At 36.0% G+C, this 26,437-nt stretch overlaps 1 protein-coding gene across 6 annotated transcripts in view; it reads left to right on the top strand.

Annotated features, from left to right (window-relative positions):
* Positions 1–26,437, top strand: part of LRCH2 (leucine rich repeats and calponin homology domain containing 2) — a gene marked incomplete at both ends in the record, with an annotated part of 91,726 nt that overhangs the window by 15,702 nt on the left and 49,587 nt on the right. For all 6 annotated transcript variants that reach the window (XM_082681530.1, XM_082681535.1, XM_082681533.1 and 3 more), the window contains 4 exons: positions 17,139–17,283; positions 20,659–20,785; positions 24,516–24,621; positions 24,705–24,841. In XM_082681530.1, the coding sequence (XP_082537656.1) occupies positions 17,139–17,283; positions 20,659–20,785; positions 24,516–24,621; positions 24,705–24,841 (515 nt within the window). The remainder of the gene's footprint in view (positions 1–17,138; positions 17,284–20,658; positions 20,786–24,515; positions 24,622–24,704; positions 24,842–26,437) is intronic.

Raw genomic sequence — 26,437 nt, 5'->3', positions numbered from 1 at the left:
TTTTAGAATAGTTGACTGCTTTTAAATATTTAGGTTAATTAATAAAATTGATTTGTAAGTAATGTTTATGACATTAAATAACGTTTGGCATTAAAATTATTATAAAATGTTTTGAGCATTAATCTGTTGTTTTAACTAATCCCATCTTGAAAATCATATTTGTAGATGAAGTCCAGGAAAAATTGTGAGATGAATGCCTATTTTGGCTTGGGTTAGCAGATTTTCCAGTAGTATAGCTCTAAATTGTTTAAAATTATTTTCATGTGTCTTGGTCTAGTTTTCTCTTCTTCCATTGGTCTACTGTCCTCCATTTGCCATAAGCTCTCAGAAATAATTGCTGTATATATTTTCACTGCTTCTCTTGTAAAAAACCTCATCAACTCATGACTGAATGTTTTCTCAACATTAATTTATGTAATGTTGTTGCCTTAAAAGTCTTTCCATTATAGTCTGTTGTATACTTTTCTTCCAAATTGTTCTTTCTGAGAGTTTTGTTTATGCCACTGTTCCACTGAAGAAAAATGCTTTATAACATGATTTTTAATGACTGCCTAATAGTCTATTGTATGTATGCACCATATTTGATTTAATCATTCCTCTATTGTTAGTTGTTTAAGTTACTATTTAATATCAGTACATAGCCAGGTGCAGTTGTGCTCTTAGCTTTACATTGCTTCCCTCAAGAGGAGTTTAAACTCTTTGAGGGCAGATAACACTTTCTATACAAAAATACCCTATAGTGTTTGGTTGACTGCAGTGTCTCTCTGCAACAGTTGATAGTAAATGCTTGTCAAATTTCTAAACTTAAAATTATGGGACGAGCATGATAATTTTATGTACTGACTTCTTATTCTATTTGTATGACTATAAACTAGAGGAATGGCTTTGCCATGGTATCTTGGTGATCTTGCACATCTCCACATAGGCAAGGCTGAACCACAGTCTGACTCAAATCTTGGGGAAAGACTCTCTGATCCTCCCTGGTACATGGCAAGATAGATGACATAAGGTCATTTTGTGTCCACCTCCCTATCTTGTGGGAGGCTTCCTCAAGGCAGTTTATTATCTCCTTCCCTCATTCTGGTGAGACATGGGACATTCTTTCAGATACAGTTGTGAGTATAAAATTGCAAAGCTGCAGTCTAGAGTTGGCTCCTCCATGACAGAGCAACCCTCTGTGCATGTTGTCTGTTATTTGGTCCTTCCCTCCAGTTTGGTTTTGTCCTGTGGGACTAGGGACATGGGGAAGTGACACCATACAGATCATGCTTTCTCTGTCTGTGTTAGTAATAAACTGTCTGAATCCATTTGGTCTTATTGGTAGCTGCCAGTGTGCTGCTGTGTAGGAGCCACTTGAACATTTAAGATATACTAATGGGGTTTTCTTTGGCCTGGTTTGTGGAATTTGTCATTTCTTTGTAATTAGTTTACTGTAACTTGCTTTTAATTTCAGCATCCAATATTTAGTGCCTTGTTAAATAGCTCAAGTAAGGATGATCCTTGCTCCGTAAATACAGTTGTTGTTTTTTTTTTTCGGTACGCGGGCCTCTCACTGCTGTGGCCTCTACCGTTGCGGAGCACAGGCTCTGGACGCGCAGGCTCAGCGGCCATGGCTCACGGGCCCAGCTGCTCCGCGGCATGTGGGATCCTCCCAGACCAGGGCACGAACCCGTGTCCCCTGCATCGGCAGGAGGACTCTCAACCACTGCGCCACCAGGGAAGCCCAATACAGTATTTTTTTAAGGGGCACAGTACACCGGCTGTAAAATCTGTCTTAATCTGGATACATCAAAGATGAAGCAGTTAGTTTTGTTTAGCATAGTAGCTTGCACTTGGGTTTTTTTGTTTTGTTTTGTTTTGTTGTTTTTTTTTACCCTCCTCCAGGACTGCTTTTGTTTTGGAATCCAAAGCCTACTAGAGTTATATTGGGAAGTCAGTTTGACATAGACTGTGCTTATGTTACATTAGACTTTCCTTTCTCATGCAGTAGAAATGTACTAAGGTAGCATAATTAATGCAAATAAAAAGTATACTGTGTGCTTGTCCCTCAGTATCCATGGGGGATTGGTTCTAGGACCCCAGCGAATACCAAAATCCACAGATGCTCAAGTCCCTTATGTAAAATGGCCTAGTACAATTGGCCCTCCATATCTGTGGGTTCCCCATCTGTAGATAAGGAGGGCCTCCTGTATAAACAGATCCATTTGATTTTCAGTGACTAGTTGACATTGACCTAGGCAGAAAGTACATCAACGTTAGATTAATCATGCATCAGTTCAGATATCTTAAAGATGGTCAAGGTGACATGTTTTGTTATCGCTTACTTCATTATCAGACTAATTATAACAATTCAAATTGTATAGTTTTGGGGGTTTCCTTTATGAAAATAATTTACATGAAAGCATGATTTTCGACATTAAAACTTGCATACTTTCTTTGTAATTTGCATTTTAAAAATTATGACATATAATATTGGATTAGCAATAAAACATGACAGCACAGTGATGATGTTTGGTAGCGGGCCAAGATGTGCCCCATAAAAACAAAATAATTGTATATAATACCAACTTATAATTAGCCTATAGCTGTCTGGATACATCATTCTTATGAATGGAATATATATGGTTAGAATTCAGTTTACATTCTGAAATATAATACTTTTAAAGTAGTATAATATTAATAGTGTTTCCTTATAACAGAAGCATGTTTGCTTATTGTAGAAAATTTAGAATATTAAAAGCATAAAGAAGAAAATACAAAACGCTCCTTATTCTACCAACCTTGAGTAAGCATTAACATTTTGGTGTATTTCCTTCATACCCCCACACTCATCACCTTGTACATACATACCTGTCGGTCTTTGTATGTGTATATACTGAGTGTATAAAATGTACATTTTAAAAGGAAACAATTGGCTCATACTGTGTATATAGTTTAATATTTTGAGTGTTCTAGTTTTTACCCTCTGAGCATTCTTATTTCCATATTAAGGAATCAAGTCTATAATATTATTTTTAAAGGTTGCGGGATATTTCACTTTGAGGGTATACTGTATTTTATTTAGCCTTTACCTATTGTTGGACATTGAAGTTGTTTCTAATTTCCTACTCTATTAAATAACTGAAATGTACATCGTATTTTATGCATCTTTATTTGGTTTTAAAAATTGCTAGAGATTGAATTCTTGGATCAATGGGTATGAACATTTTTAAGGCTCTTGATTCATATTGGCAAATTTCCTTCTAGACAGGTTACCTCATTTTGAATTTCCATCAGCGGTATATGGGGAAGTGCCCAATTCAAACTAGCCTTGCCAACATTGGGTAATATCTTTGAAAACTTTTAAATTTGATGGGTGAATTATAGTGTCTTATTCTTTACATTTCTTTTGATTAACAGTGAGGTTGAATATATTTTCATATACATCTTGGTCATTGATAATTTTCATTTTTGAATCTGTTTATGTCCTTGGGCCAGGCTTTATCTATGAGTTGTTGTTATCATTTTGCTTTTTGATAGACTGCAGTTTTCCTTTTTATGTAGCTAAATCTAGAAATCTTTTCATTTGTGAATTATTTCTTTATTTGATGCTTTGAAAGTCCACCCCTCATTCTAGAATTGAGTGACTATTCACTAGAATGTTTTGCTAGTTTTTTATGATTCATTTTTCATGTTTATCTTTTTCTTCCATCTGGAATTTATTTTAGTGAAAGTTATGTGATGAGGCTCTAACATTTGTCTTTTGAAAATAAAAGTTTTTCAAGAACCACTTAATAAATAATACTACATGAATTCAAAATGCCAAATTTATAGTCTAATAAATTTTATAGGGGTTGAAGTATAGTGTCATTCTCAAATATCACTTTGATGTTTGAACGTCATTATACTGCATTATTTCTTGATGAAATTGAAACACTTTGTAGAATTTCCTACAGACAACTGTGCATAGAGCTGCCCCTCCCCCCTTAAAAAAAATAAAGTCTTGTCCTTCCACGTGGCTTAATAGTTGTATGACTCACAGTCCTTTTCTCACTGAGCATGCATATAATCTACCCTCTGGTTAGCAGCTGTGGTTTCTCCTTGCAGCATCTGTTTTTGTTTGCCCCCTTGCTTCTCAAAGTGCCTGTGCTCAAAAGGAGCCTTCCATTATTGGTTGCTGCAGGTCACTAAGGTCTGCTTGTTATTGTTTCTCATAACTGTTGGCTTTAAAGCATTTTTTTCTTCACTTTTTCTAATATCTACTTCATACTTTTTTTCCCTCTCCACTGTACTTATGGTTAATATTTTAACATCATGGAGTAGCTTAGAAATTCTTGAGCTGTACATCTTATTCAACAAGGCTTTAATGTTATAGACTGACTTTTCATTATCTTTTCCTGAATGATAGCACAATACCCTTCTAGGGAATACTGAATCAAGAAATCACCTGTCTTTGCTGAGGGCATCTGTTGAAAGCAGATGCCAGAGCCATGGGGTTGTCATTTCCCATCAGGTTCCAACATCAGAGTCTAATACTTCAAAGACACTCTCCATTCTTGCATTGACAGACAGCTGTGGTGCCTCCTGTTTTCTTGTTGCTTTTGTTTCTAGTCCTAACACTTCTTTTAGATGGAAAAGTAGGTAAGGAAGCATTAGTATTTGAGAGCGTATTAATCAGATTTTACGTGCTGTAACTGCTCACATTTGAGTAATATCAGTTACTGAAGAGCACAGAAAATTTTTTTCATTTTCATGTTAGGAAATAAGTATTTTAGTTAGTTGATTTTATGCACTCTCCTAAAGACATAATTCTAGCATATATTTTCCGTGTAATAAGAACTGAATATAATTGTCAATTTCCATCATTTTATTTTAGATCTTTATGAACATTATATATCATTAGGTACAAATTGATAATTTTCCTGTCGTTTCTTTTACTTACTTCCTCTAAGGATTTTAGGTTGTTACAGAATGTTTACTCATTTTCAGTAGCTCTGAGATAATGAGTAGTAGTAATTAAGTGATTTTGGCGATCTTTTATAGGTAATCATCAGTAGAATTAGAATGTAATTCAGATACAGTCTAGTGCTCATCTACTAAATAACAGTTATACCTCATTTTTCAGTCTGTAGGACTTCTGTAAACTGTGAGATACACCCCAAGGATTATGAAGTATTGGTCCCATCACAACAGCTTTGTAAAAAATCATACTTTTAGTTGAACTAAGTGGGGGTGATTTTTTTTTTCATAGTTCCTTTCACTGAAGTGTTATTATCTGAGCCGATAATATTTGGTGCTAGGGTGGAACAATAATTGGGATTGCTTAGACTTGGTGTCTGACTGGCTTTTAAGCTACCCTAACATGTAGTACCTAATTCATGGTGCTTAATGGAATTTTGAATGAGTGGCACAGCCTATGAGTCAAGTCAGAATGCTGCCTGGGAAATAAGAATGAGACTTGGAAGGTGAGAATCAGGATTTGCCTGCCTCTGTCCCAGACTCTAAGGGCAGAACCACAGAGAATTTGATGCTTATGATATTTAATTATTTTACCTTGTGTATTTTCTGTGGTGAGGCTGCAACTTCTGATCCTTGGTCAATAAGGAATGTACACCTTGGGAGATAATTTTCAGTGGGTCTCATGTTTCGGCATATCTTGGGAGTGAGGCACTAACTGCCCTTTGTTCAGGACTATCTTTTGGAAGAAAGGACAATCATGCTTATTATCCAGTAAAATAATGTCTCCCTTCGAACAAAGTACAGGCATGTGTACTGTCTATTATAAAAGATTTGGGTTCCCTCAGCTTAGACTTTCTCTCCTTTAATGTGATGTATTGTATGTGCAGGTATCCATCTATACCCATATATGTTGCCCCTGTGAGATTTGGGGGGCAAGAGGAACTGATACAGACTTGCTGCTCATGCCACTTGCCGTGCTGTGAGTAATAAAGTCCTCTGACACGCAGGAGTCTCATGCCTTCTGCCAGCCTCCATTCAACTGTGGTAGGCTAGCTTGTTGGCTGACAAGTAGGCTAAAGTCTCAGATCCTTTAGAGTTCTTGACAGGTACTCAGCCTATAAAATGTTACGAATCTTTTGAAGAAACTCCTTTACTTTTTCATTTTCTTTTTAATCTTTGTTTATTGAGTTGGTTAAAATATTGAAAAATTAATAAGGGTCCATTCTTTAAGGAGCCAAGAAAGCTATGTTTTGGCTCAGACTAAACAGTCCTGAAATGGTAAATTGGGAACAGCTGAGAGCTTTATAATGGTGTTCATTATTTTCTTAACTAAAAATTGGGACTTGAAGTAGGATATATGTTCTGCTTCTTATTGCAAGAAGAAATCTAGGATATGAATGTAGTTAGGAGATTTAGAATTTCTCTGACCCTGCTTTGTGGTTCCAGTGGAACAGAATATTTGAAATCTGGAACAGGAAGTCACAATAGTGTGTTGGAGGAGTGGAAAAGCACACATAGAACATGGACTTAGAAGTCATATCTGAGTTTGGAACCCCTCTGCTGTCAGTTATTACTAGTTTTTTAACATTATAGTCATGCCATTCAATATGTCTTTGATTCATATGTATAATGAGGAATAGTGGCTACCTCATAAGGTTGTTTTGAGGATTAGAAATGATTATGCAAAGCCTATAGCCTTCCGACCTAGCATATGTGGAGGGTGCGTGTGCGCGCACACACGCGCACACATGAGACAGTTGCTTCAGTTCCACTTAGGTTATTGTTGATGTGAATTTAAAGTTCTGACTTCAAATTATTTCTCTCCTTAACTGTCATGTTTCTTTAAGCAGAAAATTCTCTATCTCTGTTACTGATGAGTGTTTTCTAAAACACACATCATTGTTAGAAGTTTTTCCATAGGTGAAAATGTGACAGATTTTCAAACATAATCTGGCATTTTTTTAAAATAAGAGGGACTATAGCAATCTATATTATTATCACCCAGAGAAGACTCATGTATCTTAGTTCATTTTAACAATGTGTGACAAAAGTCATACAGCCTTTTGAACACTGAGTAAAATAAAACTATAATTAGTACAGTATAATAGTATACTTTCTGAAAGTCATTTTCTATATTTTGGCAGAAATGCTAGCTGGTGGGCCAAGAAATGCACTGGGTGACAGATGGACCCGTCTGTGGCTCTTGTGGCTGCAGCCTGGGAGGCAGCAAACAGATTTCCATTCCATCTGACTCCTCTCTTCCCTTCTCTAGCTTCTTTGACCTCTGAAGCTCAAGAGTGATACAGAACATAATTTAGATCAGATTATTTAAAATGATCTATTAACGTCTAACAGGCTCCCAGCCGTTTTACAAGGAGCGATTTGAAGGAGGCAGGAAACAGTACACAGCAGTCTGTCTACTGTTGAGTTATTGCCAATACTGCTTGATATGATTTTATAATAAAAACCAAGACAAAAGAAAACTAGTTCAGTGGTTATAAAGGCACTTATCCTCAAGGATACTGAGATATCACCTTGCTGTTTAAGAAAAAAAATGTACAACTATTTAATTAAAAAATTTTTTGCAGGCATTCTTTCATTAATTCTGATTTTTGAGAAATCTGTTTATTTTCTGTGGCTGCTGTAACTAGTGACTACAAACTTGGTGGTTTGAAACAACAGAAATTTATTCTCTTATAGTTCTTGAGACCAGAAGTCCAAAATAAGTCTTTTGAAGCTAAAATCAAGGTTTCAGCAGGACCGTAAATCCTCTGGAGGCTCTAGCAGAGAATCCATTCCTTGCCTCTTCCAGCTTCTGGTGACTGCTGGCATTCCTAAGCCACATCACTCCAATGCCTGCCTCCATCTTCACATGGCCTTTTCCTCAATGTGTCTGTCTCATTTCCCTCTGTCTTCCTCCTATAAAGATACATGTGATGGCATTTAGGGCCCAGCTGGGTGATGCAGGATAATATCCATTGCAGGATACTTAATTATATCTGCAAAAATTTTTACCCTATAAGCCAACATTCACAGGTTCCAGGAATTAGGACCTGATATCTTTGAGGGGCACCATTCAGCTTACTGCAGGAAGATAAGGAGCAAATTTTAATTTCCTTTTTTGTGTGTGTGGGAAAGGTGAAACATCTTTATAATTGTCTTTTCCCAAGTCCTACTTGTCCCCTAAGAAGGCAGACTTTAAAGCTGTTGTGAAATGAATCTCCCCATAAGGAGTAAATTAACAGTTTGTTTTCCATCTTTAGATGGAACCATATTAAATAAAATACCAATTTTGCATGTACTTCTTGAGTATGAATATGTTCTTTTTTAGTCATGTTATTCTAGTTGCGCCAGTGCACGTGTTCATTAAATGATTTTTAATGTTATAAAAACTTCCTTATGGTTTAATTGTACATCACAAGATAAAAATTTAAATCAGAGTTAAATTTTATCCATTATATCTATGTAAACGTTAATTTTCACTTTTTTGAAGGAAAATATGAGATGCTGTTAGTGTGAGATCAAGAAATCAAAATACAGTTTTGTGTTATTGCTTATCTTTGCCTCTATGGTTGTATTTTTCTTTTGCCACTCTTTTTCTGTTTACCCAATTCTTAGAAAAGATGTTTATACATATTTAAAATCTGAAAAAGCCTAGAACAAGATTTCCTTAATTAGAGGCTTTGTAATGGCTTCAGTTTTAATTTTAACTTCATTATGCTTTACTCAATTAAATTAGAATAATAATTAATTGTAATTTTAAGTGGTATTTACTAAATAAATGTACTACCTCATTCAGAAAATAGTTTATGAATTTAATTAAATTCCCTAAGGGAACTCATAATATTATTATTATTTTTTATTTTTTTATACAGTAGGTTCTTATTAGTTATCTATTTTATACACATCACTGTATACATGTCAATCCCAATCTCCCAATTCATCACCCCACCCCACCCCACCCCCCGCCACTTTCCTCCCTTGGTGTCCATACATTTGTTCTCTACATCTGTGTCTCTATTTCTGGCTTGCAAACCGGTTCATCTGTACCATTTTCTAGGTTCCACATATATGCATTAATATACGATACTTGTTTTTCTCTTTCTGACTTACTTCACTCTGTATGACAGTCTCCAGATTCATCCACATCTCTACAAATGACCCAATTCCGTTCCTTTTTATGGCTGAGTAATATTCCATTGTATATATGTACCACATCTTCTTCATCCATTCATCTGTCGATGGGCATTTAGATTGCTTCCATGTCCTGGCTATTGTAAATAGTGCTTCAATGAATATTGGGGTGCATGTGTCTTTTTGAATTATGGTTTTCCCTGGGTATATGCCCAGTAGTGGGATTGCTGGGTCATATGATAATTCTATTTTTAGCTTTTTAAGGAACCTCCATACTGTTCTCCATAGTGGCTGTATCAATTTACATTCCCACCAACAGTGCAAGAGGGTTCTCTTTTCTCCAGACCCTCTCCAGCATTTGTTGTTTGTAGATTTTCTGAGGATACCCATTCTAACTGGTGTGAGGTGATATCTCATTGTAGTTTTGATTTGCATTTCTCTAATGATTAGTTATGTTGAGCAGCTTTTCATGTGCTTCTTGGCCATCTGTATGTCTTCTTTGGAGAAATGTCTATTTAGGTCTTCTGCCCATTTTTGGATTGGGTTGTTTGTTTTTTTAATACTGAGCTGCATGAGCTGTTTATATACTTTGGAGATTAATCCTTTGTCCATTGATTCGTTTGCAAATATTTTCTCCCATTCGGAGGGTTGTCTTTTCGTCTGGTTTGTAGTTTCCTTTGCTCTGCAAAAGCTTTGAAGTTTCATTAGGTCCCATTTGTTTATTTTTGTTTTTATTTCCATTACTCTAGGAGGTGGATCAAAAAAGATCTTGCTGTGATTTATGTCAAAGAGTGTTCTTCCTATGTTTTCCTCTAAGAGTTTTATAGTGTCCGGTCTTACATTTAGGTCTCTAATCAATTTTGAGTTCATTTTTGTGTATGGTGCTAGGGAATGTTCTAATTTCATTCTTTTACATGTAGCTGTCCAGTTTTCCCAGCACCACTTATTGAAGAGACTGTCTTTTCTCCTTTGTATATCCTTGCCTCCTTTGTCATAGATTAGTTGACCATAGGTGCGTGGGTTTATCTCTGGGCTTTCTATCCTGTTCCATTGATCTATGTTTCTGTTTTTGTGCCAGTACCATATTATCTTGATTACTATAGCTTTGTAGTGTAGTCTGAAGTCAGGGAGTCTGATTCCTCCAGCTCCGTTTCTTTCCCTCAAGACTGCTTTGGCTATTCGGGGTCTTTTGTGTCTCCATACAGATTTTAAGATTTTTTGTTCTAGTTCTGTAAAAAATGCTATTGGTAATTTGATAGGAATTGCACTGAATCTGTAGATTGCTTTGGGTAGTATAGTCATTTTCACAATATTGATTCTTCCAATCCAAGAACATGGTATATCTCTCCATTTGTTTGTATCATCTTTAATTTCTTTCATCAGTGTCTTATAGTTTTCTGCATACAGATCTTTTGTCTCCCTAGGTAGGTTTATTCCTAGGTATTTTATTCTTTTTGTTGCAGTGGTAAATGGGAGTGTTTCCTTAATTTCTGTTTCAGATTTTTCATCATTAGTGTATAGGAATGCAAGAGATTTCTGTGCATTAATTTTGTATCCTGCAACTTTACCAAATTCATTGATTAGCTCTAGTAGTGTTCTGGGGACATCGTTAGGATTCCCTATGTATAGTATCATGTCATCTGCAAACAGTGACAGTTTTACTACTTCTTTTCCAATTTGTATTCCTTTTATTTCATTTTCTTCTCTGATTGCCTTGGCTAGGACTTCCAAAACTATGTTGAATAATAGTGGTGAGAGCGGACATCCTTGCCTTGTTCCTGATCTTAGAGGAAATGCTTTCAGTTTTTCACCATTGAGAATAATGTTTGCTGTGGGTTTGTCGTATATGGCCTTTATTATGTTGAGGTAGCTTCCCTCTATGCCTACTTTCTGAAGAGTTTTTATCATAAATGGGTGTTGAATTTTGTGAAAAGCTTTTTCTGCATCTATTGAGATGATCATATGGTTTTGCTTCTTCAATTTGTTAATATGGTGTGTCACATTGATTGATTTGCGTATATTGAAGAATCCTTGCATCCCTGGGATAAATCCCATTTGATCATGGTGTATGATCCTTTCAGTGTGTTGTTGGATTCTGTTTGCTAGTATTTTGTTGGGTATTTTTGCATCTATATTCATGAGTGATATTGGTCTGTAATTTTCTTTTTTTGTAGTATCTTTGTCTGGTTTTGGTATCAGGGTGATGGTGGCTTCATAAAATGAGTTTGGGAGTGTTCCTTCCTCTGCAGTTTTTTGGAAGAGTTTGAGAAGGACGGGTGTTAACTCTCCTCTAAATGTTTGATAGAATTCACCTGTGATGCCATCTGGTCTTGGACTTTTGTTTGTTGGAAGATTTGTAACCACAGTTTCAATTTCATTACTTGTGATTGGTCCATTCATATTTTCTATTTCTTCCTGGTTCAGTCATGGAAGGCTATACCTTTCTAAGAATTTGTCCATTTCTTCCAGGTTGTCCATTTTATTGGCATAGAGTTGCTTGTAGTAGTCTCTTAGGATGCTTTGTATTTCTGCATTATCTGTTGTAACTTCTCCTTTTTCAGCTCTAATTTTATTGATTTGCGTCCTCTCCTTTTTCTTGATGAGTCTGGCTAATGGTTTATCAATTTTTTTAATCTTCTCAATGGACCAGCTTTTAGTTTTATTGATCTTTGCTATTGTTTTCTTTGTTTCTATTTCATTTATTTCTGCTCTGATCTTTATGATTTCTTTCCTTCTACTAACTTTGGGTTTTTTTGTTTTTCTTTCTCTAGTTCCTTTAGGTGTAAGGTTAGATTGTTTATTTGAGATTTTTCTTGTTTCTTGAGGTAGGATTGTATTGCTATAAACTTCCCTCTTAGAACTGCTTTTGCTGCATCCCATAGGTTTTGGACTGTCGTGTTTTCATTGTCATTTGTCTCTAGATATTCTTTGATTTCCTCTTTGATTTCTTCAGTGATCTCTTGGGTATTTAGTAACGTATTGTTTAGCTTCCATGTGTTTGTGTTTTTTACATTTTTTTCCCATGTAATTGATTTCTAATCTCATAACATTGTGGTCAGAAAAGATGCTTGATATGATTTCAATTTTCTTAAATTTACTGAGGCTTGATTTGTGACCCAAGATGTGATCTATCCTGGAGAATGTTCTGTGTGCACTTCAGAAGCAAGTGTAATCTGCTGTTTTTGGATGGAATGTTCTATAAATATTAATTAAATCTATCTGGTCTATTGTGTCATTTAAAGCTTGTGTTTCCTTGTTAATTTTCTGTTTGGATGATCTGTCCTTTGGTGTAAGTGAGGTGTTAAAGTCCCCCACTATTGTTGTGTTACTGTCGATTTCCTCTTTTATAGCTGTTAGCATTTGCCTTACGTATTGAGATGCTCCTTTTTTTTTTTTTTTTTTTTTTTTGTGGTACACGGACCTCTCACTGTTGTGGCCTCTACCGTTGTGGAGCACAGGCCCTGGAGGCACAGACTCTGGACGCGCAGGTTCAGCAGCCATGGCTCACGGGCCCAGCTGCTCCGCGGCATGTGGGAGCTTCATGGACTTGGGCACGAACCCATGTCCCCTGCATCGCCAGGCAGACTCTCAACCACTGCGCCACCAGGGAAGCCCTGAGATGCTCCTTTGTTGGGTGCATATATATTTATAATTGTTATATCTTCTTCTTGGATTGATCCTTTGGTTGTTATATAGTGTCCTTCCTTGTCTCTTGTAACATTCTTTATTTGTAAGTCTATTTTATCTGATATGAGTATTGCTACTCCAGCGTTCTTTTGATTTCCATTTGCATGGAATATCTTTTTCCATTCCCCTCACTTTCACTCTGTATGTGTCCTTATGTCTGAAGTGGGTCTCTTGTAGACAGCATATATATGGGTCTTGTTTTTGTATCCATTCAGCAAGCCTGTGTCTTTTGGTTGGAGCATTTAATCCATTCACGTTTAAGGTAATTATTGATATGTATGTTCCTATTACCATTTTCTTAATTGTTTTGGGTTTGTTTTTGTAGGTCCCTTTCTCCTCTTGTGTTTCCCACTTAGAGAAGTTCCTTTAGCATTTGTTGTAGAGCTGGTTTGGTGGTGTTGAATTCTCTTAGTTTTTGCTTATCTGGAAAGCTTTTGATTTCTCTATCGAATGTGAATGAGATCCTTGCTAGGTAGAGTAATCTTGGTTGTAGGTTCTTCCCTTTCATCACTTTAAGTATATCATGCCACTCCCTTCCGGCTTGTAGAGTTTCTGCTGAGAAATCAGCTGTTAACCTTATGGGAGTTCCCTTGTATGTTATTTGTCGTTTTTCCCTTGCTGCTTTCAATAATTTTTCTTTGTCTTTAATTTTTGCCAATTTGATTACTATGTGTCTCAGTGTGTTTCCCCTTGGGTTTATCCTGTACGGGTCTCTCTGCACTTCCTGGAATTAGGTGGCTATTTCCTTTCCCATGTTAGGGAAGTTGTCGAGTATAATCTCTTCAAATATTTTCTTGGGTCCTTTCTCTCTCTCTTCTCCTTTGGGACCCCTGTAGTGCAAATGTTACTGCGTTTAATGTTGTCCCAGAGGTCTCTTAGGCTGTCTTCAGTTCTTTTCATTGTTTTTTCTTTATTCTGTTCCACAGCAGTGAATTCTACCATTGTGTCTTCTAGGTCACTTATCTGTTCTTCTGCCTCAGTTATTCTGCTGTTGATTCCTTCTAGTGTAGTTTTCATTTCAGTTATTTTATTGTTCATCTGTGTTTGTTTGTTCTTTAATTCTTGTAGGTCTTTGTTAAACATTTCTTGCATCTTCTCGATCTTTGCCTTCATTCTTTTTCCGAGGTCCTGGGTCATCTTCACTATCATTATTCTGAATTCTTTTTCTGGAAGGTTGCCTATCTCCACTTCATTTAGTTGTTTTTCTGGGATTTTATCTTGTTCCTTCATCTGGTACATAGCCCTCTGCCTTTTCATCTTGTCTGTCTTTCTGTGAATGTGGTTTTTGTTCCACAGGCTTCAGCATTGTAGCTATGTTGTAATTTAACTAAATAATCTTGCTTTTGGAGGGGAAAGAACATGAAGCATCATACAATAATATATAAATTATTAAAATAATATCCTGATATTATTTAAATTATTAATACTGATATTTTGTCTTTTTCTCTGGTTACTTCTTTGAACACTCTCTCTATTGTGATTTTTGTGTTTTCTCTTGACTATTATTTTCAGTCTTCTCTGCTTGTTGTGTTTTTACTGCTCAACTTATAAGTCTTGGTCTTCTGGATGGCCCAGTCTTGAACTTCCTTTCTGACTCAGTACTCTGATTTTAGGTGATGTCTTCCATTTCTATGATTTTAGAGTACTAACCATATTCCCACAACTTTCAGTTTAATATATCCATCCCAGACCTCATGTCTGAGATCCAGAATGATCTGATTAACTGTCGATTTCACAGTCCCCTGTGGGATATCTTTCAGTTATCTCAGTTTGTACAAATATAAAATTGAACCCTTGATTCTAACCTCTGTTTCAAAAAACAAAACAAAACCCTACCAGCAAAAACAAGAACAAAAATCCTGTTCCACTTCTCACTCATCTATTAAGTAGCATCATTTAGTTGCCTAGGCCAGAATTCTGGGTGCCATCCTCGATTACTACCTCTTATTTATCCCACATAAACAATCACTTGCCCAATTCTTGGAAGTACTAATATCAAATATATTTCAAATTCTATCTACTTTTTTTAATCCCTATTCTTGGAGTCTCAATGCAAGCTACCATCATCTGTTTCTAGGGCCAGTGTATTATTTATGAGTACTTACTAGATATACAGAATAACAAACTGGGCATAATTTTGTTTTTAGTATTTCAAATTAACTGTAATCAGTAATTTTCAACTCCCAACTCCCAGGATTCTTTTGGTGTTTTTTTTTTTTTTTGGCTGTGTTTGGTCTTCATTGCTGCACATGGGCTTTCTCTCATTGCAGTGAGTGGGTGCTACTCTTTGTTGCAGTGCACGGGCTTATTGCGTTGGCTTCTCTTATTGTGGAGCACGGGCTCTAGGTGCGCGGGCTTCAATAGTTGTGGTGCGTGGGCTTAGTAGTCGTGGCTTGTGGGCTCTAGAGCACAGGCTCAATAGTTGTGGCACACGGGCTTAGTTGCTCCACAGCATGTGGGATCTTCCCGGACCAGGGCTCAAACCTGTGCCCCCTGCATTGGCAGGCGGATTCTTAACCACTGCACCACCAGGGAAGCCCAACTCCCAGGATTCTGAAGTTACAAGAATAAGAGGTAAAAGTCAACTGTAAAAGAAACATTCTAAACTAAAAAAAAAAAAAAAAAGACTTAATTTTTCCCCCTAAATAGAACTGCACGATGCTTGGGTGCTCAGAGGAGGTGAGCCAGGAAAATGAAAGTTCAGAATTTGGTTTCTAATAATTCTGTCTATCCTTTTATTTAGTTATTCAGAATCTTATGGTGGGAGGAAGAAGAATCCAAATTAATCTTTATATTATATAATCATAACTAAAGTTTTCTTTCGCCAATTATGAAATTTTGCATTAGGTGAGTGTGTGTGTATACACACATACATAAAAACATATTAATACATGTATATTAATATTCTGAATAGGGAATTTATTATACTGCTAAATATGTAGGTCTCATCCCTCAGAGTGAGGAAGTTGAGTGTTGGTAGGAAGCTGTTCTTATGAGGGCATACCATATGCTAAGTGAGGTACAGTGGGCTAAAATACACTATAGATGTTCTTCTTGACAGAGGTGAATGATAGTCTTATGTTTTTAACCAAATAAGTATAATGAAGTTGTGTAAGCAAAGTATATTCCTACTGTAAGATAGCTAATTTGATAGTTGTTCAGGCAGTGGTCCTCAACAGGGGTAGGAGGGTTTGTACTCCAGGGGACATTTTTTGGCTTTCATGACTAGAGGGTGTTACTAGCATCTAGTAGGTAGTTGTCAGGGATGCTGCTAAATATCCTACCATGCCCAGGATAGCCTCATACAATAAATAGTTATACAGCCCAAAAGGTCAATCGTACTTTGGTTGAGAAACGCTTTTAGGGTATTTTTTTTCAACCTGCCACATGATATCCTAAATATTTTTCAAATTTTCATTTAACAAATAAACTCTCAATAGAGGTATAATAGTTATAATAATTCCATGATTTTATTTTTATGAAAACTTAAATGCATAGAAGTATATTTGTGTGTACCTGGAATAATTTAGGAGAGGAAGGAATCAAGGGCGAACAAGTTTGTGGTTTGAGCAGCTCGTGAGCAGGATATTGGTGACATTATCTAAGATGAGAGAAAGAAATATGTGGAAGAAGATCTTCAGTTCCGATTTTACACTTGGAGAGTTTGAGGTGCCTGAGAGATATCCAGAGGAAGTCCTAAATATTAGAACATAGGTGTTCAAACATATATTTAATTTGAAATTTGTCAATATATGAATACTAACCCCGGTTTTGGATAAAATCACCTAATAGAGTATATATCTTAAGGAAAGAGTACCTTATGTCACAGCCCTTAGGAACACTAATATTCACAGTATGGGTAGAGAAGAATCTAGCAAGAGACTAAGAAGTAGCCAGGGAGATAATAGGAAATGATCCAGAAATGTAGTCTTCCAAGCCAAGGGAAGAGAAATATTTCCAGATGGCTGACTGGTGGTTGATAATGGAGGCTGTTGGTGACCTTGGTGGGCATGAGAATGAATAGAAAGCAAATTACAGTGGGTTGAGAAGTCCATGGTAAGTTAGACAGTTATGTTGTAGATTTATGTAAATTTGGCTATAAAGGAGGCAGAGGTGGATGGAGGCTGATGTGGGATCAGGGGAGGTTTTTTTCGTGTTTTTAAATATCAGAGAGAATTCCTCACTGATACTTTAATAGATAATGTTTAAAGATAATGAAGTATATAAAGTACGGTTTGTTAATAAACAGACTTTCCATGAGGTCAATATTTGAAATAGTTGCTTGGATTGTAAGTGATTCAGCAAGTGTGAAAATAGTTCTGTTAATTCCATAAATACAGGTGTATGTTTGACACTCAAACATTACTTTTATTTTTCAGATCTTTCAAGAAATCGTTTTACAGAAATTCCTTCTGATGTCTGGTTATTTGCACCTCTTGAAACGTTAAATTTATATCATAATTGCATCAAAACCATTCCTGAAGCCATTAAAAACCTACAGATGTTAACATACCTTAATATTAGGTAAGGAAACAATTTTGGGGGGGTAGATTTTGTTTTTTATTACAGTTCTGATTCTTTTTAGTTGAAAAGGAATGTATTTGGTTTGGCTATGTAGCCTATATCTCAGGAGTATCTTATTTATATTTTTTATATATCCACATTATAGGCTTTTGGTCTTGTTCTTGACAGCAGTGCTTCTCAAACTTTACTGTGCACAGGAATCAGATGCAGATTCTGATTCCATAGGTCGGCAGTGGGGCCAGCATTTCTAACAGCTTCCCTGGTAATGCCCATGCCTGCTGGTCCTTAGATCACTTTGAGTACCAAGGCTTTAGATCAGAAATATTTTACTGAAATCATAGCACCACAACACAGATTTATGTATATGCATCCTCAGTTAAAGTGGAACATTATAAAGAAACAGTTCTTGATTTATATTTTTCACTCTCGTGACTTCTTGTTGCTACTTCAAGGATGGATAGATTGGCATGGGAGTATTGGAAGGTTAGGAAGCGGGTAATTGATGTTAATAATAAGTGCTTACTGTGTGCCAAGCAGTGTTACAAATACTTTACCCATATTACCTCATCACATCTTCACAACAGCATTTTGGGATACGTGGTTAATTATCCCTGCACTGCAGATGAGGAAACTGAAGCACAGAGAGAGGTTAACTATTTGCCCAAAATTATATATATCGCAAGTGGTAGAGCCAAGATTCAAATCAAAGCAGCAGTATGGCTATAGAACTCTCATTCTTAGCTATTACCCTATATTTATAATAGAGTGAACATTGAATAAGTATAAGAAAAAATTGCCCTATCAATGAGTGACATTGAATGGAAACTGGTATATTGTGACTTAACTTTAGAATCTTTTTCTTATTTTTCTTTTATGTTTCTAGTTATAAGGAATAATTTCTTCCCACTTCCTTAACAAAGTTACTTGTCTAAATTCTCATATAGGGAAATAGTAAATATAATTAATATACATAAATAATAGCATTTCTTTCTCTCTGTGATATATTATTTATGTCTCCCCCAGTGGTGTAACCTGTCAGTACATACTATAACTGAATATAATACTTTAACTGAAACCATTTTACACCTTAAAATGTGTGAGAGGAATTTCCTTTCATAGAGGTTGGTCATTTGGGTTGTTCCTTTCTCTAATTGGGTACATAATCTCCTTGGCCTCGCTTGGGAAAGGTTTGAGGAAAGTGAGGTATTTTTAAGTTTTTTGTCTTTTTTTTATTTTGTTCTTTTATGGAAAAAGTGATTTGTCAAAATTGAATTGCATTTCTATATTAACATGTATGGTAGATCTTAGAATAGTTCTGCTAAAACTTTCTGTGATTCTTTCCTGTTTTGATCTCTGAAAGTTGACTCCTGGTTTTTGTTTACAGTCGGAGAAATTTTTGAATACACTGTATTAAAATAACATTTGTTCTAGTGACTGACTTCCTTTGACTATCTCTAAAACGTGTGGCAAAAAAGTGAAGATTGATGACTTATTAGCTGTGTATAAAGAAATGGAAAGCTGACTGCTAACTCGATAAACCTGCTTCTTAAGGGAAGAAAAGAAGCCAATTTTTAAACTTTCTTGGTGTGAGAGAGATTAGAATGAGTTTGTATGTGCCATTCTTTTTCCTGTTTAGTTTTTATTTTGGTGAGAAGATCTTGAGAAACTTGTAAGATAATTTTTTAGCTCTTTCTTTCTTCCTGGATTCTACTCTCCTTTTCAGTGGAATCCTCAGGAAGATTCCTGTGTGCTCTAGACAGACCACTTTCCCAAGCATCCTACTTGATCCTTAAAGTGCAAGGGTTGTGACAAGCACCTGGCATATTTGACATTCCACCAGTCCGGCTAGGATTGCTGGTCTTGGGGCATTATCCTTTTTTATTAAAGTCTGTGCCATGTGATTGAAGCTAGTCTAGTGTTTCTGGACATCCTCTGCGGGCATAAAATGAGGTGAAAGTTCTTGAAGTCCCCCCAATGGGGTAACATTGGGCTTTTGTTGCCTCCATGTTACACAAAATGCTAGGTACAAGTCTATAAATATCACTTTGAAAAGCAGGAAAAATAATAGCAAATTGCTAATGAATGCTTGGTAGTATGTAAATACAATGATGCACTTTATATATTTTGGTAGTAGGATTGTCTTAGTCTGTTCTCGTGGTGCTGTAACAGAATACCATAGACTGGGTGGCTTATAAACAACAGAAATTTATTTTTCACAGTTCTGGGGGCTGGGAAGTTCAAGTTCAAAGTGCCAGCAGATTCGTGTCTGGAGAAGACTTGCTTCCTGGTTCATATAGATGGCTGGCTTCTAGCTGAGTCCTCACATGGCGTAAAGAGCAAGGGAGCTCTCTGGGATCTCTTTTTAAGGCCACTGATCCACCTCCCTAAGGTCCCACCTCCAAATACCATCACATTGGGTATTAGGTTTCAACATTATAGTTTTGAATGGGGAGGACACAAACAGTCTACAGCAGGAATTGTTTGGGTCAGTCTGCATTGGCATGTAAATTTGACCAAAATTAGTTTGAGGGTAAGGGACCCAGAGCCAAATTGCCTGGATTTGAATCCTGACTCTTCCACTTACCAGCTCTGTGACTTTGAGCAGTTTACTTAATCTCTTTTAGACTTTTTCTTCATCTGTAAAATGGGCATCATGATAGTGTCTGTCTTCCTAAAGTAGGTTGTTTTGAGGGTTAGTCAAGTTAATTCATCTGAGGTGCTCTGAACATGGCCTGCCGCATAGTAAGCACTCAATAAATGTTAGTTGTCCTTATATTTAAATGTATGCACAGAGACAGGAATGTTGTATCAACTTTGAGCTGAGGTAAAGGTGCTAGTAGACTGTTCTACCATAAACCCATAACAAAAGCGAATGGGTTAGGGTTACTACATGTTTTTAAAGATATAATTCTATTCATTCTTTCATAAATTTGAACACAGCACATGCAAATTTATCCTTGGAGCCTTTCCCTAGGGGTGTAGAGGTATTGAATATAGTGAAATTATGCCAGAGAGCAAGGTTTTAGCAATTTCTAGCTCAGAAGAATAATTCTAGGTTTTGAGGGCTGGTGGTGTGTAGGACAATATCATAGGTAACAGCACAGGCTTTGCAGTCTGTTGTGCCTGGGCAAGTCACTTAAGCAATTTTAACCTTTATTTTTACTTGTATAATGGAGATAATAGTCTTGTGGGGTTACTATGAGGATTAAGTGAGATAGTGCATGTAAAGATTTTAGCCTGTTACAAAGTAAGCACTCATTTAATGATAGTTACTATTTAGTGAAAATTTACTTTTGAGGTGATCTGTTCTTTTTCAACATAACATGTCAAGTTTCAGACATATTTCTCATAATGAGACTTTCTTATTCTTTTCAGTCGAAATCTTTTATCAACATTGCCAAAATACCTATTTGATCTTCCCCTTAAAGTTTTGGTCCTCAGTAATAATAAACTGGTATCCATTCCAGAAGAAATCGGGAAGTTAAAAGATTTAATGGAATTGGTGAGTAAAATAGTTGCATCGATTGTATATAATATGCATAATACATACCTTTATATTTCTGAAGATTAATTCCTTTATGGAATTTCACTGTAATTAAAAAAAATAACTTGATATATGCCTAAGTTCACTTTAGTGAAATTTTGAGATACCATTGCTTATGTCTGATTTTAGCTCACAGCTACAATAAAAGCCTGGTTGTTCCTCAGTCCTAGTGAGGTTAGAAGGCTTGATTACAAGTCTTAAATGCTTTCAAACAAATAAGCATTTGTCTATCCATCTTGTGGACAGTAAAGGTCTTAGACCAGGAAGAGATAAGGTGGATTTTTTTTTAAGGTTTTACAGGGCTTCTATGAAAGCGTCAGAGAGAGGAGAGTACAGTGCCTACAAACAGTAGAATTAATAAAATGACCTTCCTCTCCTATATCCTTGTGTGATTTTATGACACCAAGATAAATGGAACCAAGATAAATGGAAAGAGGACATTTATATAATTGATTATAGAAATTGATATAATTGATTATAGAAACATAGGAATAATTTAAAGTAATTACTTTGAACGTACCATTGTAGGTATTAAAGGACATTGAACTCTGAGAGAAACATAATCAAATCTTCAAAGCACTGAGCTGTTTTCACATTTTTCTGTTACTTCTACCTCATACAATATACCATGCTGTTTATTTTTATTTTCTGTTTTATCTTGAGTAATGCTTTCCCAATACATAGATTCTTTTAAAAAGTGTTCATAAATATAACTTTTTAATGTGTGGAGGGCCAAAAGTTTTCTTGACGAATTTATATACAGTTTTATAATGGGAAATTAATGTGCAAATAGAATGTAAGGAAGAGAAATTTCAGGAATGTCTTTTCTTTTTTATTCATTAGAGAATACCTACATGTGCAATTGTAATGCAAAGAAACTTCCTTGAACTTATTATGTTGTAGAACCACAGAATTTTAATATTGTAAGAGATCTTATAAGTGATCAGATATAACCACTTCCTAACACAGGAATCCCTGACACATCTAGTTGTATATTTTCAATGGTGGACAAATCTTCGCGTGTGTGTATCTGAGGCAGCCTTAATTCTCTTTTGCAGAACTTTGTTATCTTTCTTATTTTGAACTAAGATACATGCCCCTATCACTTTTATCCATTGGTCCTGGGGCTACCATGTGAAGAAGTATATAGATAATGACAACTTTTCTTCCCTTCGGATATTTGTAATCTGTTGTATGTCTGCTCTCCATTTTACCAAACTCTAAGACCTGTTTTTCTGTAGCTTAAACATCTTTATTTTATTCCTTTTCATATTTTCTATATTTCTATTCTTTATTACTTTTTATCTTTAGCTATGTCTATACTGATAATGCTCCCTTTTATTAAGGTCTCTTTTAATGTTACACTCACAAATGAACAGAAGATGTGATCTAACTTGTGGTCTAACAAATTCATATTACAAGGGACCCATTACTTTCTTTGCCCTGCACACTGTTAACGTTTTTAAAGATTTTATATATATATTCTACTTTAAGATTTTGTGGCTCTGTAATTTCTTTTTCATTCAGTTTTTGACCCTATGTTCTAAATTGTATTACATGAGATAGTTTGTGGATAAATGAAATTTCAAAAATATTTAGGATTTTTAGATTTAGTGTAGTATTTTTATTTAAATAGAATGTGAAAAAATATTAACCATTATTTTAGTAGGCACTATAAAATTATTGTGCTTTAAACTCTCAAAATTAGTAATGGTGGGTAGGTTGCATTAGGCTGGCTAATTGACAGTTTTAAATCACACAGTGAATTTGTGGGTATTACCTGTCATTGGAATGTTTTCCCAGGACACTATTCCATAAGAGCGTGGTAGCCAGCTATAGTGAAGTTCTGTCATTAGATCTAGGAAATACTCTCAGGCCTTCAATCCCCAGCAGAGTATTTTGTAGAGTACCCATTGGTGAGTGGGTCAGTATCCTGTCCCTGGGTTTATTTCTTCTGGGAAGTGGCAGCTACCTATCAAATTCTTATGGATTTTTTTGTATGGAAATCTTCAGTATTAGGCACCTTCGGGAGGAAGCCATAGTATTTGCTTTAATGGGCATTTTCCCAAAATTTTATTATCCATCATTTGGACAATAGCCTATCTTCAACACAACAGCTAAGGTGATCCTGTCAAAACATAAGTGAGATCATGTCATACCTCTGTTTAAAAGTTTCTGGTACCTGCCCATGTCTCTGAGTAAAAGCCGAAGTCTTACCCCTCCCTCCATCCTAGCCTTCCCCTTGCCCACTTCCCGCTAGCTACATGGGATTCCTTGCTGTTCTTAGTACATGTCACACATGCTTTGCCTAAGAGCCTTTACATTTATTGTTCCTTCTGTCTGGAATATTCCTTTCTTATGTATTGGCATGGCTCATACTCTCACCTCTGATAATATTGCTCAAATATCAGCTTCTTTATGAAACAGTCTAAATTGCTAATATCCCTCCCCACTATTACTAGTACTGCCATTTTCCTTTACCCTGCTCTGTTTTTTTCTTCCATAGCACTTATCACCTTCTAGCATATTGTATAATCTACTCCCCTTGTTAGAATGCAAGTTCCATAAGGAGCTGCGAAGGCAGGAATTTTTGTTTGTTTTATTCATTGATGTGTCCCCAGCACCTACAACAGTGCCTAACAAATAGTTTGTATTTGATAAATATTTGTTGTTGAATGAAGATGCCTTAGATATAGTTGGAAAGAATTATGTAGGATACATTTTTTAAATCATCTGTGGGTTAGATGATTAGATATTATTTAATATTCTTCTTTATCTTCTTTTGAATTTACCCTCCTGCCTTTTTTACTTTTGATAAAACAATATATGTATGTGCCACTCCTCTCCCTCCAAGCTAATGTCAGTTCCAGAAAGTTGGAAATTGGGGGCAGTTGCAGTACAACATGAATTTCATTTGCAGTGTGTCTGGAATGACTGCTGCCTGAGATCTTGTTGCAGATTTTTCTTCCCTTTTTTTTTTGATGTGATAGTAAGAAAGGGGAGGGAGAGGGACCACAGGTAAATAATTTAAGCTGTGCCTTTATCCTCATATTATGGAAAGGTGGTATTGTTTACCTTTAAATTGGGGTTTGCATTTTAACCTAACCCTGAGACATTCCTGATTAGATCTCCTAGAATGCCTTTTGGTTATGACGTGAGCCACAAAATTTTGAGCTTGTAATCCCTCATGTTTTGTATCCCTTTGAGAAATAGGTTTAGTTAAATCGATTCTGACCATGGTCTTTGGTTCTTCAGCTCACATCTGTAAATCCTTGACTTTCTCAGCTTCTGCCCAACCAAGTATCTCAAAACAACTACTATAATTGACAAATTATCACAATGATTGATAGTTGTCTTTCATTTTTACCTATGAATGAAGAGCACCTGGATCATCCTTACTTCTGTTTTTAGTTGGTAAGAGTGGTCTTTAGTTGAGATTTTCAAAAGACTGACTTATGTAGTACTAAGTTGTAACCTTACATTTTTGCACAGAAAAATGTATGTTAACTGTGCTGAGTTGATTTCTCGATGTAATATAAATGGAAATCTGCCTGATAATCAATGTTTAGAGAAATGACATTAGAGGTAACTTTTACTAGCTATTAGCCATGTACTTTAATTTAAAAGTTGAAATACATCTCTATTTCTCTGTTAGTTTGTTATAATTTTATTTTCTTGTTTTCCTTAGGATATTAGCTGCAATGAGATTCAGGTTCTTCCCCAACAAATGGGAAAATTACAATCACTTAGAGAGCTAAATATAAGAAGAAATAATCTTCATGTATTGCCAGATGGTAAGATGCTCACTGTTCTTACTCACGTGAATAAGAGAGTACCTATGTAGAATTTAATTTAATTATTTTTTATTCCTGAACAGAATTAGGAGATCTTCCCTTAGTCAAGCTGGATTTCTCTTGTAATAAAGTGACCGAAATTCCAGTTTGTTACAGGAAGCTGCATCATTTACAAGTAATAATTTTGGATAACAATCCATTGCAAGTACCACCAGCGCAGGTTTGTAATTTTAAAAAATGATACTTGTTTCTTCTATTTTTATTAAGAATTATATCTGTTACTGGTAAATCAAAAAGCATAAGAATTAAGAGTCAATTTGTTTTTGAGGTATTGTCTCAAAGAGTTTTTCTGAGAAGTGACTTTTTCACTTTGGCAGGAGGTTTAGCGTACTTTCTAGAGATTAGGATTTGGATCACCCAGATATCAACTTTCTGCTTGTGAACTGATAATTCTGGTTGTCTATGTTATTTTAAAAGGATAGACTATGGAGTCTCTACCTCTGTCCTACTCAGGTATATATCTACTTGAGATTTGTTGTGTGATTGATTGGAATACATTTTTAGCACTGATAGGTGGAATCATAACAGAAAGAAAAATATACAAGTGGAAAAGTTTTAATTCATACTTTTAGTTTGAGAATTAAATCCACATGGAATCCACTAAAATGATAGCATAGGAATCCACTAAGCTGTAAACCCACGAGGACAAAGAACGAGACAGAAGAGGACAGCAGGGGAGAGATGGCAACAGAATGTTGGAAAATGGAAAATAAGTGAAATAGTGGTAACTAGGATCTCTACTTACACGGCACAAGAGTATCTGGCTGAGGAGGCACATGGTAGTGAAATGCCAGCCTGCACTCTATTTCTAAGCTACATGCCCTGGCACTGGGTTTGTATACATCCAGAAGACAGGTTGCCTTTTTCTTCCTACAAAGGTGCATTCCACTCATTGCAAAGGAGGTGCCTTTTTAGGCTGGCTGGGGTCCTGGTAGTAGCTGTCCTAGCAGGATGGGGAAAGCTGAAACTGTGTCTGCTGTGGGAGAAGGCAACAAGAAGCAAGTTAATTTTACTGTGTTAAACCTGGGAATGGCTTGACTGTTTCTTTTGTGATTATTGAAGGAATCATGTAACTACAAATATAGGTATGAAAGACTGAAAACATGAAGGGCTGTAGAATATCTAAGGCTTTGATATCCAGTAAACTTTCTGAATGATTGGAGTGTTCTATAACATGTGATGTCTAATACCATAGCCACCTGCTATTGAGTACTTGAAATATGGCTAGTGCGACTAAGGAACCAAATTTTCAATTTAATTTCATTTTGATTAATTGAAAGTTAAATAGGTTTACATGACTAGTGGTTAACATATTTGATACTACAGGTCTAGGTTGACACTCTGATTCTTGTCCTTAGCTCCACAGCTACATGACTTCCCCTCCCTTGCCTTAGCAGAAGCTAAGCTAGCAGAAGCTACGCTGAGGAGTAGGTGGATTCTCTCAGATTCTCCTCCTCAGCTCAGCAGCCAAATGAGTATAGTTCCTTGCCTCAATATAAGCCTGGAGTTTACTCTTTAGAGCAGCACTGTCTATTAGAACTTTCTGTGATGATGGAAATGTTCTAAACCTGCAGTGTGGTAGCCACAAGTGGCTAATGAGCACTTGAGAGTACATAGTGTGACTGAAGAATTACATTTTTAGTTTTATTTAGATTAAATTTAAATTTAAATAGCCACATGTGGCTAGTGACTACTGTATTGGACAGCACAGCTATAGAGAGACTCAACCAGAGTCAGGGGCTCCAGGTACAGCTGT

The sequence above is a fragment of the Grampus griseus genome, assembly GCF_964374135.1.
Source record: "Grampus griseus genome assembly, chromosome: X".
Taxonomy (NCBI): domain Eukaryota; kingdom Metazoa; phylum Chordata; class Mammalia; order Artiodactyla; family Delphinidae; genus Grampus; species Grampus griseus.
This window is presented reverse-complemented; position numbering and strand designations above follow the sequence as displayed.